The sequence below is a fragment of the Mustela erminea genome, chromosome 12, assembly GCF_009829155.1.
Source record: "Mustela erminea isolate mMusErm1 chromosome 12, mMusErm1.Pri, whole genome shotgun sequence".
Classification (NCBI taxonomy): domain Eukaryota; kingdom Metazoa; phylum Chordata; class Mammalia; order Carnivora; family Mustelidae; genus Mustela; species Mustela erminea.
This window is the reverse complement of record NC_045625.1, coordinates 90,818,360-90,834,938: the sequence shown is the minus strand read 5'-3', so window position 1 is coordinate 90,834,938 and position 16,579 is coordinate 90,818,360. Positions and strand designations below refer to the sequence as shown.

The window sequence follows — 16,579 nt, the reverse complement described above, 5'->3', positions numbered from 1 at the left end:
TATCACTGCACACCCCCCGCCCCCCGGATGCAGACGCTCGTACCACACAGCTATTCGATCCAGGAGAAATGTACAAAATAGGACATGAAAAACTTGTGCACATATAAATACCCCCAGACAGGGAGAAAAAGGGCTTCTCAAACATTTGGTACAGTACCAGCAGCTGTGAGTAGTCCTTGAGCGGCACTAGAAATACTAAGGTTGTCTTCCTCTGGGTTAACCTGTGCTTTCAAATTTTCCTACGATGACTTAAAAGCAGTTCATTTTACGAGCATGTGAAGCACAATTTTTAAGTTAACGCAATGAGTATCTTCCTTCTGCAAGAAGCTGGACACAAAAACAGATTTACACATCTCCGGGTTACCACTTCCGAACTTCACTTCCTGTGCCTGCACTTTAGTCAGGGGTAATGCTACTTGTGGAGCATCATGTCCCTGGCGCTAAAGGAAGATGACGACTCATTAGCAGCCGGGCCGAAGAGACAGAGGTGACAGAGATCATTTTCCCCACGTCAGCACTAAAGGCAAACACAAGCACTTCAAGTGACACACTTGTGTTTCAAGTGGAACTCAAGCTCCCCAACTATGAGGACAGGACTCTGCCCGAGGCTCTTGCAGCCAAGGCTTACAGAAGAGTGCTCTAAAATGTCCTTACACGTGTTGAAATATCACGTATTATTTCATAGTAAGCGTGCACAAATATATGTTGTTTGTAAGCTGATTTAAGTTCTTCCACCCAGCATCGACTGGGCGTCGAGGCTGGGAACTCCCCTGGGTAACGAGTGGTCCGCTCGGGTATCATCTCAGAGTCTATCATCAGGCAAAACGCTGATGGTCACTGAAGCTGGCTGACAGGGCTCAGGACTTACTGTTACTCTATTTTTGTGGACATTTTAAATTGCTCATAACCAGAAAGGCTAAAAATTATATCCTAAACAAGTTCTTAGATTTTATTTTAATTGCAGGGTGACTGGGTGGCTCAGTCGGTTAAGCGGTCGCCATCCCCGAGTCCTGGGATGGAGCCCGTACCAGGCTCCCTGCTTGGTGGGGAGCTCGCTTCTCCCTCCCCCTCTGCTGCCGCTCTCCTTACGCTCTGTCAAATAAATAAATTCTTAAAAAAAAATTGTTTTAATTTTAATTGCTAATTGCTACTTTAGATAAAAATCGACAGAAACCATAATAAAAACTAAAGCTGATTTTCACATGCCAAAACAGTACATATGAAAGCAAATGAAGAGCAATGTGTCCGGTTCCCGGGGAAGGCGGCAGCAGACACGCCCTTGGGTCATCTGTGGGTGGTTCAAAGAACAGCACACAGATGCCACACACAATGGAAACAGCTTCTCTAATTTTAAAATGAGGGCTCCCTGAATGCGGTGATGCTGACTCAGGTCCTCCCCGGACGCCCATGTTTTTAACCGCTCTCAATTTCCTGTATGTTCTCGTAACCACTTGCCAGGCCGACACACAGGGTGGCTGCCGACAGACGCCCAGACACTTCGCTCTGGGGAGGTGGTTGGAACTGCCGCCAAGTGAAGGACAAGGGTGCCCCGAGTCCCCACCCAAATGATTCACAGGTAAAGTACAGAAGCGAGGTGAACCCCTAGGATCACACTGCTCGCTCCTTCTCTCCAGAAGCCACCTCTGAAAGGACTGGCTTCCGGGGCCACTGGGAGCCCCTATCAGTCTGCAGGGACAGTGGGTGGGGGCGGGCCCCTCAGCAACCACTCTCACTGCTGCCGAAGGACCCGCGCAGCTCCCCGATGAGCCTGAGAGGAGCCGCAGGCAGGCGGACGGCAACCCAGAGCATGTGCGGAAGCCCACGCTGGCCCCAGAGACCCGAGTCCACAATCCCAAACCTTCTAACCTAACAGGCTCCCGGGCTCTCTACCCCAGGCACCACAGCTGGAGAGCACAATTCAGAACCAACACTCATGTCTACGCGTCCACATTCCCAACAAGGTAAACTGCAAATGCAGGGGGCATTTCTGTACCTTGCTCAACACTTTCAACGCTTCGAGTAAGTTCTGACCCGACCACACTATTCGCTCTGCCATCCACAAAGGAAATTCTGTGTTGGAAGATCGTCCACCATTTAACCAGACTCCCTAAGTGCCCGAGACCCACCCCCTAACTGCCCCCCAGGACTGGAAGATCTTACTTTGGTAGCCAGCAGTTAAAGAGGCCACACTTGCTCAAATTCCAACCACCACAAGTCTGCAGTGAACCAGCAAGTGCCTGTCTCACGCCACGTACGTTGTTGTATCATCAACTCCTGCCCCTCTTCCCGTACTCGATTTAGTACCGTCCTAGAAAGGCAGTTCCCTTACTCTGTGTTCCAGCACATTTCAGCATAAAATACTGATTAAACCAAAGTGACTGTCTTTTCACAAGATGCCCACCAGCAAGGAGAAGAAAAAGCTGCTTTTCTGGGATGTGCTGCTTAACACAAATTCTCCAGCAGAACCGCCACTGCCGGCTCAACAGGAGAGAGAAACAGCACGAGCATCTGCCTTCCACCCAAATCGCACTGGGTTCTCGGGCTACTCCTTCTACATGCCAACAGCTGTCCACAGAAGCCTCCCAGAGCCGAGGGCCTTGCAAACGCTGCCCGCTTCCCTGGTGTGGAGAGCAGCTCCTCACAAGCTGAGGAAGACGTCGTCTCGGTTTTGATGGGCTGAAGTCAGGCAGCACCAGGCTCCATGCTCAACCAGGCCGCATGCTCCCCACGGACACCACCACTCTGCAGACGGGCCGCGAACACGCTCCCTGCGCAGGCACGGCGTGGGCGCCGTGAGGCCTCTGTGCGTTAAAGGACTCGGGGTTCCTCGACAGGGCTGCCACCCAGGGACTTGAGGATGAGGTGGAGGGGGTTTCTCTCCACCCTCGTCACTGTCAGTGACTAACGTCTTAAGGAGAAAAGTGCTCTCCAGAAATCTCTCTACTCGGTGCATGAAAGCCCCGGCCCATTCTCTAAATGCGTGTCAGGGGCAATACACCAAAATCCGGAAGCAGAAATACATTCCACGATGCCAACTAGGGGAGGAAAGCAGCAGATTCCCACCTGGAAACTGGAAACAGAACTACGACAGGTGGACTGACCTCAGAGGCCGCCCAACCGTACCTTCCCTTCAAATTCCACCACTGACCCTTGAACAAAGCAGGACTGGAGCACTGAACCCCACGTAGTCTGGGCGAAAATCTGGGTGTAACTTCTGACTCCCTCAAATTTAACAGCTTGGCTGGAAGCCTTACTGATACCCAGAACAGTCAGCTAGCCTCTATTCCACACAGAGTTTTTACCATCCAGCAGCCTGGAGAACAGTGTTACGAACACAGTCCTAAGGAAGACAACATACACACGGCATGGTCCCGTGTTTACAGAAATAAATGCAGGTGTGTGTGGACCCGTGCAGTTCCGGCCCAGGCTGTTCGCTGCGACGCATTTCCCAAATCACCTCCTACGAAACCAGGAGACGCCTGTCACCAACTTGTTCCCAAAATGCAATGAGGGGCCCAGCCGCCAGGAGGCACGGAAGCTTTTTCCGTTTACTGGAAGCAGAAACAAGCCACCGATACACAATTTCTGGGTGCCACGGTGCTCCAACACAGTAGACCCGAGTCCCCGCCGGCACGTGTTTCCTGAGTGTCCCTGGGACTCCCTCCAGCAGGCAGAGGCGTCCACACGTGGGGTTCCTGTTCAGCCCCCCTGGACTGAGGCATGGGTCAGTCCTGCATGCCTGCCTCGCTTGCCGGAGGCCCCAGTGGAGGAAGGCACGGCTCCAAGCCTTCTCCATGTGCTTTCCATAAACATGGCACTTGTGGAGAGGGCCCGTCCTGGTCCACGTCAGTGTTCTTAGGCCGGGTAAGCACGGGGCCAGGCAGATGGGAGGAACGTGCCGAGGCGCCCAGCTGAGCCACCAGCTTCCTGCTCCGCGCCAGCTCCCGGGCAGAGGCCCCGCCAGAGGCGGCAAGCAACGGCCATTCGTAGTGCCTTGTGCAGACCTGCGCGTCCTCGGTGTTTGCGTCCGAGCGCCTTCAGATGTGTGCAGAGGTGCGACGACTCGGGCCGACGGGAGCAGCCTTCCCTTTCCTTCCGGCTCCCGCTGGCTGCAGAGTACCTGGGGCGCGGCCCTCTGCTCTCTCAATGGAACGAGCACCAGGCCAAGCTGTGCACACAGGAGCGCACAGGGGTCAGACGCCTTCCGCTGGTACGCATACCAACAGCCCAGTTTAAAAGCAGGTGTTTATTCCTTGTGCTCTGGGGGGAGAAACAACCAGCACCTCGGAAGCAGGAGTTAACGGATGACCACCGTGCTTCAGGTGAGGCTTGTGAAATCCTTGCACAAACCCAACAAGGCCCAAAATCCTAACTAAACCTTCTAGTCCTACCCAGCAATGTGTAAAATGGCTAAAACTGAATGTACATTACATTCTTAAAGCCATTTATTTTTAAGTGATTGGCAAAATTTATTTTGCATGAACTGCTCCAGTCTTGCAAAGTTAACATGTCCCTTGCCTCTCTCCCACTGCAGTTACATTTCTAGCATTACCTACTAGTTAAGGCTTGTATCTGTCTGGTTACCTTTCGCTCAGACCACGGCACTGGTTTACCACTCACGGGAATGCTATGGTAGGGTAACGAGGGGAGACCGGAACATGAATCCCACATCCCTGGATGTGGCAGAAACATGAAGGTAAGGGGCAAATTCACGGAATCTGGAACATGCTTTCTCAAACCTCAGGGACACATACATTCACCTCAACGTCACACCTTTCTATTCCAGGTCATTTCTTGAACCACATGTGACAGATATTTACACGTCCATATGTGCTCTGAAACAGGAGGCACGTGTGCACCGACCACCGACCATTAGGAACAGGCGCCTCGTGCTCTTCAGCCCCACAGGGTGGTGGCCGCGTGCTCACGAGCCTCTCAGTGTGAATAATGTGGAAAGAAAGGCTATAAAGAGAGGCTCAGGATGTGCTAGCTGGGGCCAAAGGGTCTCTTCCAGAGTCAACGGTCTACAACTAAGACTCAAAAAACAATTAGAACTGGTTCGTTAGAGCAATGTCCGTGGTGTGACAGCAGCAACCAGAACCTGGCGGGTACTTGTGAAATCTGTTAAATGTAACTCAGTATAAGCACCATATTGTCATTTAAGATAGTATCCCAATTTTCTTTTTAAATGTAACTGTGTCATACACAAAGATTTAAGGGAGAAAAAGTGGCCTCTTTACTCTGGTACCTAAAGAATTTAGGATTTATAACATACTGGTCACTTAAAATACATGGCTTTTTAATTCTCTTTCAACATGCGAATGTGTTCCCTAAATTACAAGCTTTTCATTTATTTGAAAATGTTATAAAGCGGTAAGCGAGTGCACCCCTCAACATGCTAGCCAGACCCTCAAGCATGAGCAAAGGCCTCTGTCCACAAGGAGCTCCTTGTCCAGCAGATCAGAGACTGAGGAAAGAACTTGCATGCCAAGGGCGCACAGCCCTTCCAAGGAGAGGAACAGGAGGGCTCACCGCGCACCTGCCACCGTCAGTGGACACCTCCTGCTGTCAGTCCAGCCCCTCGGAGCTGGAGGGGAAATCATGACCCAGAGGCTTTAAGAGGTAGATGGACAGGCCTAGGCAGCCGTAGGCCAGGCCAAGGACAAGGGAGGAAATATGCAGTGAGGCAAGACCTTCTCAACCCAGGGGAGGGCATCACGCTGCTTCTCAGACCCTACATGACCCACAGTGACAACCTGCTATCTAAAAGCAAGTTTCAGGGGTGCTTACTTGTGGGACGTCCTTTTCTTCATCATACTTGCGGACACACCAGCATGGCCTAAAAGAGAAGTGAATATAAGTCAATAAAAGCTGGACAGAAAATACTTCAGAACTCGGAAAAAATTAACTTCTGAAAAACCACTGCATAAAGCATGAAATGAAAATAAACCATAAACAAGCCAACATACAGAATGCCGTCTGTTTATCTAATTCTTAAAAAGGAGATAAAAGGAGTTCTGGGGAGATAAAATGACAGGGACAACAGCTCATCTCCCCAGGTCACCCTTACAAAACCACCCAAAACCAAAGAAGGGATGATCTTAGCCATAAAGTATGACGTATCTGGGGGTAGGACGGCGTCTGAACGGTGTTCAAAGTCCACTGAGCCACCTCTTTGGACCCATGTGGTAAAAACCACAGAGATGGCTCCTCAGCAGGAAGGCTGAAGGAGCCCCAGGAATCAAAGCTGCCACAGCCCATCCGGGCATCTGTGGACAGGAACAAACTCAGAGGGCTGCGACCGAGTCACGACGCACCACAGCTCATCCCCACCGCGGCGCGGCAGACCGGACCCCACAGCCCCGTGGGTTATCACCAGACAACGAAAGTAACAACAAAGATATTGAAAGTGCTGTAATCAATACGCTCATGTATTTAAAGGAACACACACACAACCTTAAAAATGACAAAAGGACTGGAATGAAAGTAGTGGAAAACACAGGGTCTGAAATGAAGATCAGCAAATATGGTGAGCCACGGACCAGATCCCACAGACCAGTTCCACGACGATGAGGAAGAGCAGGGCCAGGAACCGCCTCGGTGGCCGGGTGCCCAGTAAACTGCACCTACGACCGAGAGGGCGGCACGGGAAAGAAGAAACTACTCTGGAAGAAGCAACAGCAGTGGGCCCTCGAGATGTGCTAAGTACGCAACCTCACGGCCAGTGAGCTCACCAACGCCAAAGACAACCAGGCCAGAGCACGTCCTCATCCCGTCTCTGAAAACCAGCAACCAATAATAAAAGACTTTTAAAAGCTCCTGACAATGCAACACACATTAAACGTAGAGAAATAAAGGCAATACTGACTCCAGATTCATGGTCAGAACAGCAGAGCCAGGCAGAAGACAGTGAGGTGAACCTGTGGACGCGGCACACGTGCAGCCCCGGCAGCCCCCAGGCCAACGGAACGGAGAAGCACGGCGAGCACAGACGCCACACGCACCAACTGAGAGGCGAGACGGAGAGGACGGCTCCGCGGCTACCACCACCCGAGTTAACTTCGAGACAAAGTCACTGAGGATCAAGACGACATTCAAGATGGTAAGAGCCAAAGAACCAAAAAGCCCCTACATTCCACCCCAGCCCGAACGTGTGTGTGGACCTTGTCCCAGAACAGTGAAGGACACAAGCAAAACCGGACGGACCGGCAGGACGGAATCACCCACAATCACATGCCCCCATCTGAGCTCCTCCGTCCGTAACGGACGTAAAGCATGGGCAGAAAACCGGCGGAGACACGGAAGACCCGAACTCCACAGACCGCCAACACGCACTTTTTCCCAAGTTCACATGAGACGTTCACCCACACACCATCTGCTCCTTGTAACACAAACCCTCCATGCACTTAAAACAACATGGAATCATAAGAAGTTTGTGCTTTGGCCACATGAGAATTAAACGAGAAATAAATAGTATCTGGAAATGCCTGTGTTTTTGAAAATTAAGTAACAATCTTCCAGAAGTCCACAGTTCAAAGACAAAACCACCATGAAACTTGATCTTGAAAAACAAATGGAAACACAATCCGTGGAATGCAGCAAACACGGTACTTACTACAGTGATCAAAATTCGCGCTGAGCAACAAAAATAAACAGAAAACAAAGACTCTCTGACCACAGGCTCAGCATGGTGGTTCCCCAGGCTGGAGGCCGGCAGGTTATCCACAAAGTTCTCTCTCCTTGGCCTTACATGGAAGTGTGTGATTTAAACACACATTTCCTTCCCAGTATCCCAATCACAACTGTCAAGTTAAGTCAACAGGGGTAGAGATGGCCGACTGGTCTCTGCGGGACGATCTGTCAGTGTTCCCAGGTGATGGCGCAGGGCCGCCCTCCTTCCACACGCAGCCAGCTCAGGGGTGACAGGAGGACACAGCCTGGAAAGAGCGCAGAGTCCCCCGGAGCGCTGTGGAACACGGCGAGGCTTGGGGCAGGAGAGGAGGAGAGCCGCGCACAAGGACAGGAAGGACCCGCTCAGCGCAGCCGGGCCTGCCCCAGACGTCGGCGCGCGCTCCCCTCCCACGCCAGGACGCCGGGCCAGGACAGCGGACTCAGCATCTGGGCGGCCCCGGCCCGCAAGTCCCCATGCGTCCTCATGGAGCCCTCGTCCCCCGCTGGAGGGGACCCTGGCAGAAACCATCTGCTAGTCATCACTCAGGAAACGCCTCCACGGCAGGCGTGCTGTCAGACAAGCAGCAGTTTATGAAATGATCCCCGAGCCACACGGATGAAGGGAAAGCGCGCGTGTCCTCATGGAAGCTGAGGGAATCACGGTCACCACGGGAACAAGAGGCTACCAAGACGGAAGGCAAAGAGCTCCTGAAAACTGACGCCACGAAGGGGAGAACGAGCTATTTCTGTGCTGTACCCCAACAAACAGAAGCTTTCCTGGCAAAGAGTCAACCAGTCTCCTTCGGCTGGTCAGAGGCGCCAAGTCGCAGCAAACCGCTGCCCCGAGCCTGGGGCCACCCGCGGGCGCAGACCATGCCAGCTCAGCAGGAAAGGCCGAGCAGCAACTGCCCAGCGGCCGGGGCCTCGCGGTGGAGAAGGCTGGGACGAAGCCTCTGGCCACCAATCGTGCCGAGGGGGCGCCGGGCATCAACGCGCTGGCACGTCTCACGTCCAGGAGCGCTGCCGGGCTCTCCGGGCAGAGAGAAAAACCCCCTCCTGCCTCCAGCAGGGGGAGGGGGTAAGTCCCCGTTTGGAAATCCAGCGAAGCGCTCAGTTCGCAGCAAGGCCTGCCCTCAAGAGCTCCACCTCGGGCCTGAGGGAAGGGGAATCCGAAGCACAGCCGCCGTCCGGTCGCCCTGCGGGAGGAGGTGGCCCGCGGCAGAGACACGCGAGAGCCCACGCTCCAGGTGCCCCGACACGGCCCGCGTCGCAGCCACACGGCACCGCACGCTGGAAAGCAAACAACGTGGTGTGAAGAGACAGCGAGCACCCGGCCCAGACTCCGGTTAAGACAGGGATGGTGGGACCATGAGACGGAGAGTTCCGAGTAACGGTCAGTAAGGAGCTAGGGGCTCTACCCAAAAAAAAAAGTGTTCAACATGTGAGAAAAGATGAGTAATGTAAACAGAGAGAAAAATTACAAGACATGGCAGAGCTCAAACACCGTAACGGAACTGAAGAATGTGTCTGGGGGACTCCTGCCGGAGAAAGCAGAATCATGGCAAGTGCTTGATTAAAAACCACAAAAGGCCGGGAAAAGGAAGAAAGCACGGGCAAGATCAGAGAGACAGGAGGAAACCGGCCGACGCGAATGCAGCAGTCACCAGAGGCCGCTGAGAAGACTTGCCGAGCTTCAGGACATGCCAACAGAAACCTCCAAACCTGGAAAGCAAAGAGAAAAAAGACAAAAACAGGAAAAAACAAATCAAAATATCCAAGGACCATGGGACAACTACAAAGACGTAACATGTGCACTGGGAATGCCAGGAAGGAGGAGACAAAGGAACAGAGAAGTATCAGAAGCAATAATGACTAATGATTTCCCCAAATTAAGGTCAAACACTAAACCAGAGATCCGGAAGTTCAGAGAATGCCAAGCAGGATAAATACCCCCAAAACCACATATAAGGACAAAGAAAAACTCCTGACAAGAGCCAGAGGAAAAACACCTTACGTACAAAGGAACAGGGCAGGAATTATACCCAACGTCTCCTCAGAAATCAAGCATGCAGAGAGAAGACGGAGATAAAGTGTTGGGGAAAAAATTAAAAACCTAGAATTTTATATTGTTACCCTTCAAGAGTGAAGGAGAAGACTTGCTCAAAAAAGCAAAAGGTAAGAGAATTTGCTGCCAGGAGACCTGCACTGTAAGAAATGGGAAAAGAAATGCTTCAGAGAAAAGAATAATACAGCTGAGAAACTCAAATCTACAGAAAGATCATTAGAGATGGAATCAGTGAAGATAAAACAAAAACTTCTATTTTTATTATTCTTAACAGAACTGGTAACATTTGTTCAGAATACTAGCAACAACATATCAGATGATTATAGCTTACTTATAAGTGAACTGGATTAGTTATGAATGTATATCCTGCCAACTCTAGGGCAGTCTCTTAAAACAGCAAAAGACCAATGGCAATGAATAGAGAACAGTAATAAATACAGCCGGTATTAATCCAATCATCACCTTAATATCAACGGTCTAAATACACCAATTAAAACATCACAGTGTCACAGTGGCACAAAAAACAAGACCATATTGTCCTAAAGAAATCCACCGTAAAGATCTATTTAGATTAAAAGTAGACAGAAGGAAAAAGATACACCATGCTAACACGGATCTAAAGAAATGAGAGTACCTATACTAATTTCAGAGAGATTCCAGAGCAGGGAAGTCACCAGGGAAAAAATATATATATTATGATAAAGATAAATCTTTAGCCATAACAATCCTTAACATGTGTGTCTCACAACAAAACATCAAACTAAGGAAGGCAAAACTGTTAGAACTACCAAGAAAAACTGATAAATCCATTATCACAGTTGGATACTTCAATAACCCTCTATCAGAAATGGACACACCCAGCAGGCAGAAAATCAGTAAAGACACAGTCAAACCCAAAACCACCACTAATCAAATGGATGTAACTGACATCAACAGACCACTTTATCCAACAACATTCTAGACCATAAAATACACCTTAATACATTTAAAAGAACAGAAATTCTGCAACAGCTCTCAAACCACAATAAAATCAAACTAACATCAGTAACAGAAAAAAAGCTGGAAAATCCCCAAATACTCAGCGATTAAACAACACACTTCTAAATACATAGTTCAAAGAAGAAATTGCAAGACAAATTAAAAAATGTTTTGAAGTAAATAAAAATGGAAATACAATCTACAAAATTTGTGGGATGCAGGGAAAGCAACACGTAGAAAGAAATTTATACCACTGAATGCATGCATTGGAAAAGAGGAAAGATCTAAAATAAAAAATCTAAGCTTCTATCTTAGGAAATTAAAAGAGGAAACCATATTAAATGCAAAGTAAGCAAAAGATGTTATAAGGATTAGGGCGCCTGGGGCTCAGTCAGTGAAGTGTCTGCCTCTGGCTCAGGTTATGAACTCAGGGTCCTGGGACTGAGCCACACATTGGGCTCCCTGCTCAGCAGGAAATTTGCTTCTCTCACTCCCTCTCCCTTTGCCTGCTGCTCTCCCTGCTTGAGCTCTCTCCATCAAATAAACAAATAAGATCTTTAAGAAAAAAAAAAAAAAAAAGATGTTATTAAAAATTCTAACAGAAATCAGTAATATTTTAAAAAGAAAATAGACAAAAATCAATGAAATCAAAACCTCATTCTTTGAAAAAATCAAAATTGATAAATCTCTAACAAGGATAACTAACAAGAAAAAAGACACAAATCAGTAACCGGAGAAATCAAAGAGGAGACATCACTACAGACCCCATATATACGACAGGTATGAGGAAAACTGATGGAAGAAATCAAAGAACAACTACCTAAATGGAGAGATATTCCACATTCACAGACAGACTCAGTATTGTCAAGATGTCAATTCTTCCCAGATGTTGCTGAGTGGCTTAGTCAGTTAAGCATCTGCCGTCAGCTCAGGTCATGATCTCAGAGCCCCGGGATCAAACCCCACATGGGGCTCCCTGCTCAGCCCACAGCCTGCTTCTCCCTCTCCCTCTGCCTCTGCCCCTCCTCCGTCATTCTCTCTCTTTCACCCTCACTCATTCTTTCTCAAATAAATACATAAAAATCTTAAAAAGAAAAAAGAAGGGGGGGGTCAGTTCTTCCCAACTGGATCTACAGATTCAATGCAATCCCAATCCAAATCCTAGTGAATTATTTTGTGGGTATCAACAAACCAGTTCTAAAGTTTATAGGGAGAAGCCAAAGATCCACCAAAGTCAACGCAATATTGAAGGAAGAGAACGAAGTTGGATAACTGACACTATCGGACTTTAAGACATACGATGAAACTACACTAATCAAGACAGCATGGTACTGGCTAAAGAATGGACAAGCAGATCAAATGGAGAACCCCAGAAAAGACCCACACATGGTCAACTGATCTTTGACAAAGGAGCAAAGGCAATAAATTGGGAGAAAAGATAAAGTCTTTTTGATAAATAATGCTGGAATGACTATGCATTCCCCTGCAAAAAAATAAATATAGACAGAGACCTTACATCCTTCACAAAAATTAACTGGATGGATCATAGACCTAAATGCAGAGTGCAAAACTATAAAACTTCTCTATAGAGAAGTTAACATAGGGAAAAAAACAAATGACCCTGGTTATGTTGATGACTTTTTAAGATAATACAATGGCACAATCTATGAAAGAAATGAACTGATAAGCTGGATTTCATTAAATTTAAAAACTCCAGCTCTGTGAAAGACACTATCAAGAAAATGAGAATCTGGCTGTATGTGCTTGGCTGAGGAGCCAATGGAGTAAAACTACCATCTGTGGGATTATGGCTGAACGCTTCTAAGTCAGAATCCTGCCCATCGGAACAACAGGGAAGCACTGAGGAGCCTTGGCTGGCCTCAGATAGCCAGACCCCACTGTCCCACCAGCAGCCCACTGCATTTAGGGACCAGGATCCTGTGCAGAGGGCCTGTCGTCCCCAGGGAAACAGGCGCGGCTGGAAAGGAGCCATTCCCTCGCCAGTCATGCAACACACATTAGTGGGGAACCTGGTGCTAGACCATTCACAGAAAACCTGCTTCTAGGTCAGGGTTTCATACGTAGCAGAGCAGCTCCCTTACTGTTATCTACTGAAAGTCAGCCCTAGTCATAGGGGTTTTTAATTCTAAAATAAATTTTTTTAAAAAGGGAAGACAACCAGAAGAAGAAAATACCTGGAAAACATACCTGATGAAGGACTGTTAATCCAAAACATAAAAAGAACTCTTAAAATTCAACCAGAAAACCACCTGATTCAACATGGGCCAAAGAGCTTAACACAAAATGGCAAAAAACATGTAAGAAAAGATGCTCTACATACATAATGTCATCAGGAAAATGCAAACTAAAAACAAGGAGATACCACTCCACATCTAAGAGAATAGCCAAAATCGAGAACACTGGCAACACCAAACACAGCAGAGGATATATAGCAACAGGAACTCTCTTTCATGGCTGGAGGGAATGAGCACTGGTGCAGCTGTGTTAGAAGACAGTCTGGTGGTTCCTTACAAACCATACTCTTACCATATGATCTAGCAATTACAGTCTTTGGTATTTACCCAAAGAAGCTGGAACCAGTCTGCAGAAAAACCTGCCCGTGGATGTGTATAGCAGCTTTATCTATAATTCCCTAAACCTGGAAGCAACCAAGACACCCTTTAGTGGGTGACTGGAAATAACAATGGTATATCCACAAACTGAGTATAACTCAGTACTGGAAAGAAGCAAGCTATCAAGTCATGGAACAGCGCAGAAGAACTCAAGTGCATACTGCCAAGTGAGGAAGCCAATCTGAGAAGGCTACATAAAATTCCACTCTCTGCCATTCCAAGAAAGGCATAACAACGAGTCCAGTAAAAGGTCAGTGGCTACCAGGGGCTGGGGGAAGAGAGGAATGAAGAGCTGAAGAACAGTGGCCTTTCAGGAAGTAAAAGTACTCTGACTGATACCAAAATGGTAGATTTGAGTGATTATACGTTTGTCAAACCCCGAGAATGTACAATACCAGGAGTGAATCTTAAGATAAACAATGGACTGTGGGACGTGTCCAATGCAGATGCATCTATTATAACAAATGTACTCTCTGGTGGGGCTACTACTTACGTGGAAAGCTGCGGGAAGGGCACCAGGAGTACATGAGAACCACACATGCTGCTCAATTTTGCTGTGAACTTAAAACAGCTTTAAGAAAATAAAGTCCTGGGGCGCCTGGGTGGCTCAGATGGTTAAGCATCTGCCTTTGGCTCAGGTCATGATCTCACGGTCCTGGCACTGAGCTACACATGGGGTTCCCGACTCAGCGGGGAGTCTGCTTCTCCTTCTTAATCTGCCTCTCCCTCTACTTGTGCATGCTCTCTGTCTCAAATAAAATTTTTTTTAAATCTTTAAGAAAAATGAAGTCCTTTTTTTTAAGTCGTATTAGACCTATTCTTTCACCAACACTGAGCTACACAACCAGAAAGCAATACTAGCAAAGTGGAGGTAAAAGGACTTTCAACACAGACTTCCATACCCAGCTAAATTACCAACGGAGGATACAGACATTTACATTCACATATGGGCTCAAAAATTCCATCTCCCACAAATATCTGGAAGCTACTGGAGAATATTCTTCAGAAAACAAGTGAGGAAAAGATTCATTAACACACAGGATCCAAGAAGCCACAGACATAAGCTGGCACCACAGAAGTCCAGCATGACTTCTGCAACAGGAGCGGAGATCCACGTGGATGCAAACAAGAGGCCAGGGACTTAAAGAAAGTCCTCTCCCCGAAGCTGGCACTACACAGCGGCAAGTTTAAAAAATAACTCCTACCACAGACAAAGTAACTCTGACTTTAACAGAGCTTCTAAAGGTAGAAGAAAATCAGGAGAGTAAAGAACAGAAAAAGGAAGGCCAAAGAGGCCTTACAGGATGTGACACTACCTCACACATGGAACTACACTGAAACTCCTTTCTGGCCCATCTGATGATATACTACAGCGGCAAGACCAGGGGAGAGAGACACACGCACAGACCGCCTGCTGGTAAGAGGCTAAAACAGTACAAAGCCCATGAATACCTCCCAAAATTACATACGCATTTAAGATCTGATTCAGGTCGCCTAGAAATCCATCCGAATGACAATACACGGGCAGGACAAACAGACAAGTGGATTCACTGCAGCCATCATGTCTAATACAGAAGAACAGACACAACCTTAATGTTCGAGTAACTGACCTCCGCACACGTGTGAGTAGCATTCAGCCGCAAAGACGGGGACGGAGGCCCCTACAGCCTGCCAAGGAGAGGTCACCAATGCACCCCGTCCCGTGGACTGCACCCTGACGTCAGTTTGTCACTGAAAATGGGTGGCATCACTCATCTGAGGATCACAGACTTTCCACAGCAAACAGAGCAAGATCCTTTACTAGGTACTACATCTATTTGTCGATTGAAATGTGAAAAAAAAAATAGAGCCGTAACTTATAAAATAAACTGTTCTATGACTCACAAAAGTTATGTAAACTGTACTAAACCAAGGTGGCTAAGAAAAACTACCTTCCCTCAAGCTGTGTGAACAGCGGCTCACTCAGAGACGGCTGTTCCAAAACACTCCTGCCTCCTTTTACTGAGCCTCGTTTTGCCCAGTTTTGCAAATACCATGCTTTTGACAAACTGAAGGTCTCTGACAACCCGGCATGAAGAGAGTCTATCAGTGTCATTTTTCCCACAGCGTTTGCTCACTTCGTGTCTCTGTGCCACATTTTGGTAATTCTCGCAATATTGCAAACTTCTCATTATTACAATATTTATCACAGTGTTCTGTGATCAGTGCTTGCAACTCACTGAAAGCTCAGAAGATGGTGAGCATTTTTTTTAGAATAAACTTTTTTTAATTAAGGTGTGTACACTAGACGCAATGCTACAGGACCAGTGGGTGGATCATGTAGTTCAGTCTCAGGGCTGGGAGTTCAAGCCCCACACTGGGCATGGAGCTTACTTTAAAAAGAGGGGAGCATCTGGATGGTGGTTGGTTTCGGCACAGGTCACGCCCTCACGGTGGCGGGATCGGCGCTGGGCTCCACGCTCCGTGGGGAGCCGGCCTGAGCTTCTCCCTCCCTCCCTGCCCCTCCTCCCACTCATGCACACTCTCTCTCTAAAATGGATTCAAGCAGACTTCATCTACTGCACACAGTAGGCAGACCGCAGCAGAGTGTAAACATAACTCTTCACACACACTGGGAAACCAAGACATTCACCTGACTCATTTCACTGCAATATTCACGTTATCGTGGTGGTCTAGAACCCAACCCGCAACAGCTCCCAGACATGCCTTCTACCAGCTGTTAATTTTGGGTGGGCTCAGATTTTCCAAAGATAAAGACCCTGTCTGTTCCAGCGGCTCACTCAGGCCTGGAATCCTCATCAATGTCATCCACACCACACTCGGTGCCCCCACCCCTACCAACTCCCACTGTGAACAGCTCTGCCTCTTCAGGAGCTCCCTGTCCCTACGGCTGAGCAAATCTGCTAAGCCCACTTCCCAGTGATCAGAAGCGGCCTCTGGTGGTGAGGCTTCAACAGACATAAAGGTACAGGACTATAACTTTAAGGGAGAAAACAGGAATTTTGTGAGTTAATACTCTCCTCCTTCAGATTTTCAGAAAATCTGAAAACCCATCTCTAGAGAAAATACCCATTAACCCAGACACTTGGAGGCCCCAATACTGGTCCACCAGGCACCACTGGTGCACTTAGGTGCACTTTAGGAAAACTGTATTAGAGACCTCAATTTCAAACGGGCAGAGAAGTAGAGAATATGACTGACTATACATTCCACTTGTCACTTTAAAGATTTG

The 16,579-nt window shown here is 48.1% G+C and overlaps 1 protein-coding gene across 5 annotated transcripts in view; it reads right to left on the bottom strand.

Moving 5' to 3' along the window:
- SPIN1 (spindlin 1) overlaps window positions 1-16,579 on the bottom strand; it is a 77,460-nt gene that overhangs the window by 17,078 nt on the left and 43,803 nt on the right. For all 5 annotated transcript variants that reach the window (XM_032308653.1, XM_032308652.1, XM_032308656.1 and 2 more), the window contains one exon: window positions 5,791-5,839. In XM_032308653.1, the coding sequence (XP_032164544.1) occupies window positions 5,791-5,839 (49 nt within the window). The remainder of the gene's footprint in view (window positions 1-5,790; window positions 5,840-16,579) is intronic.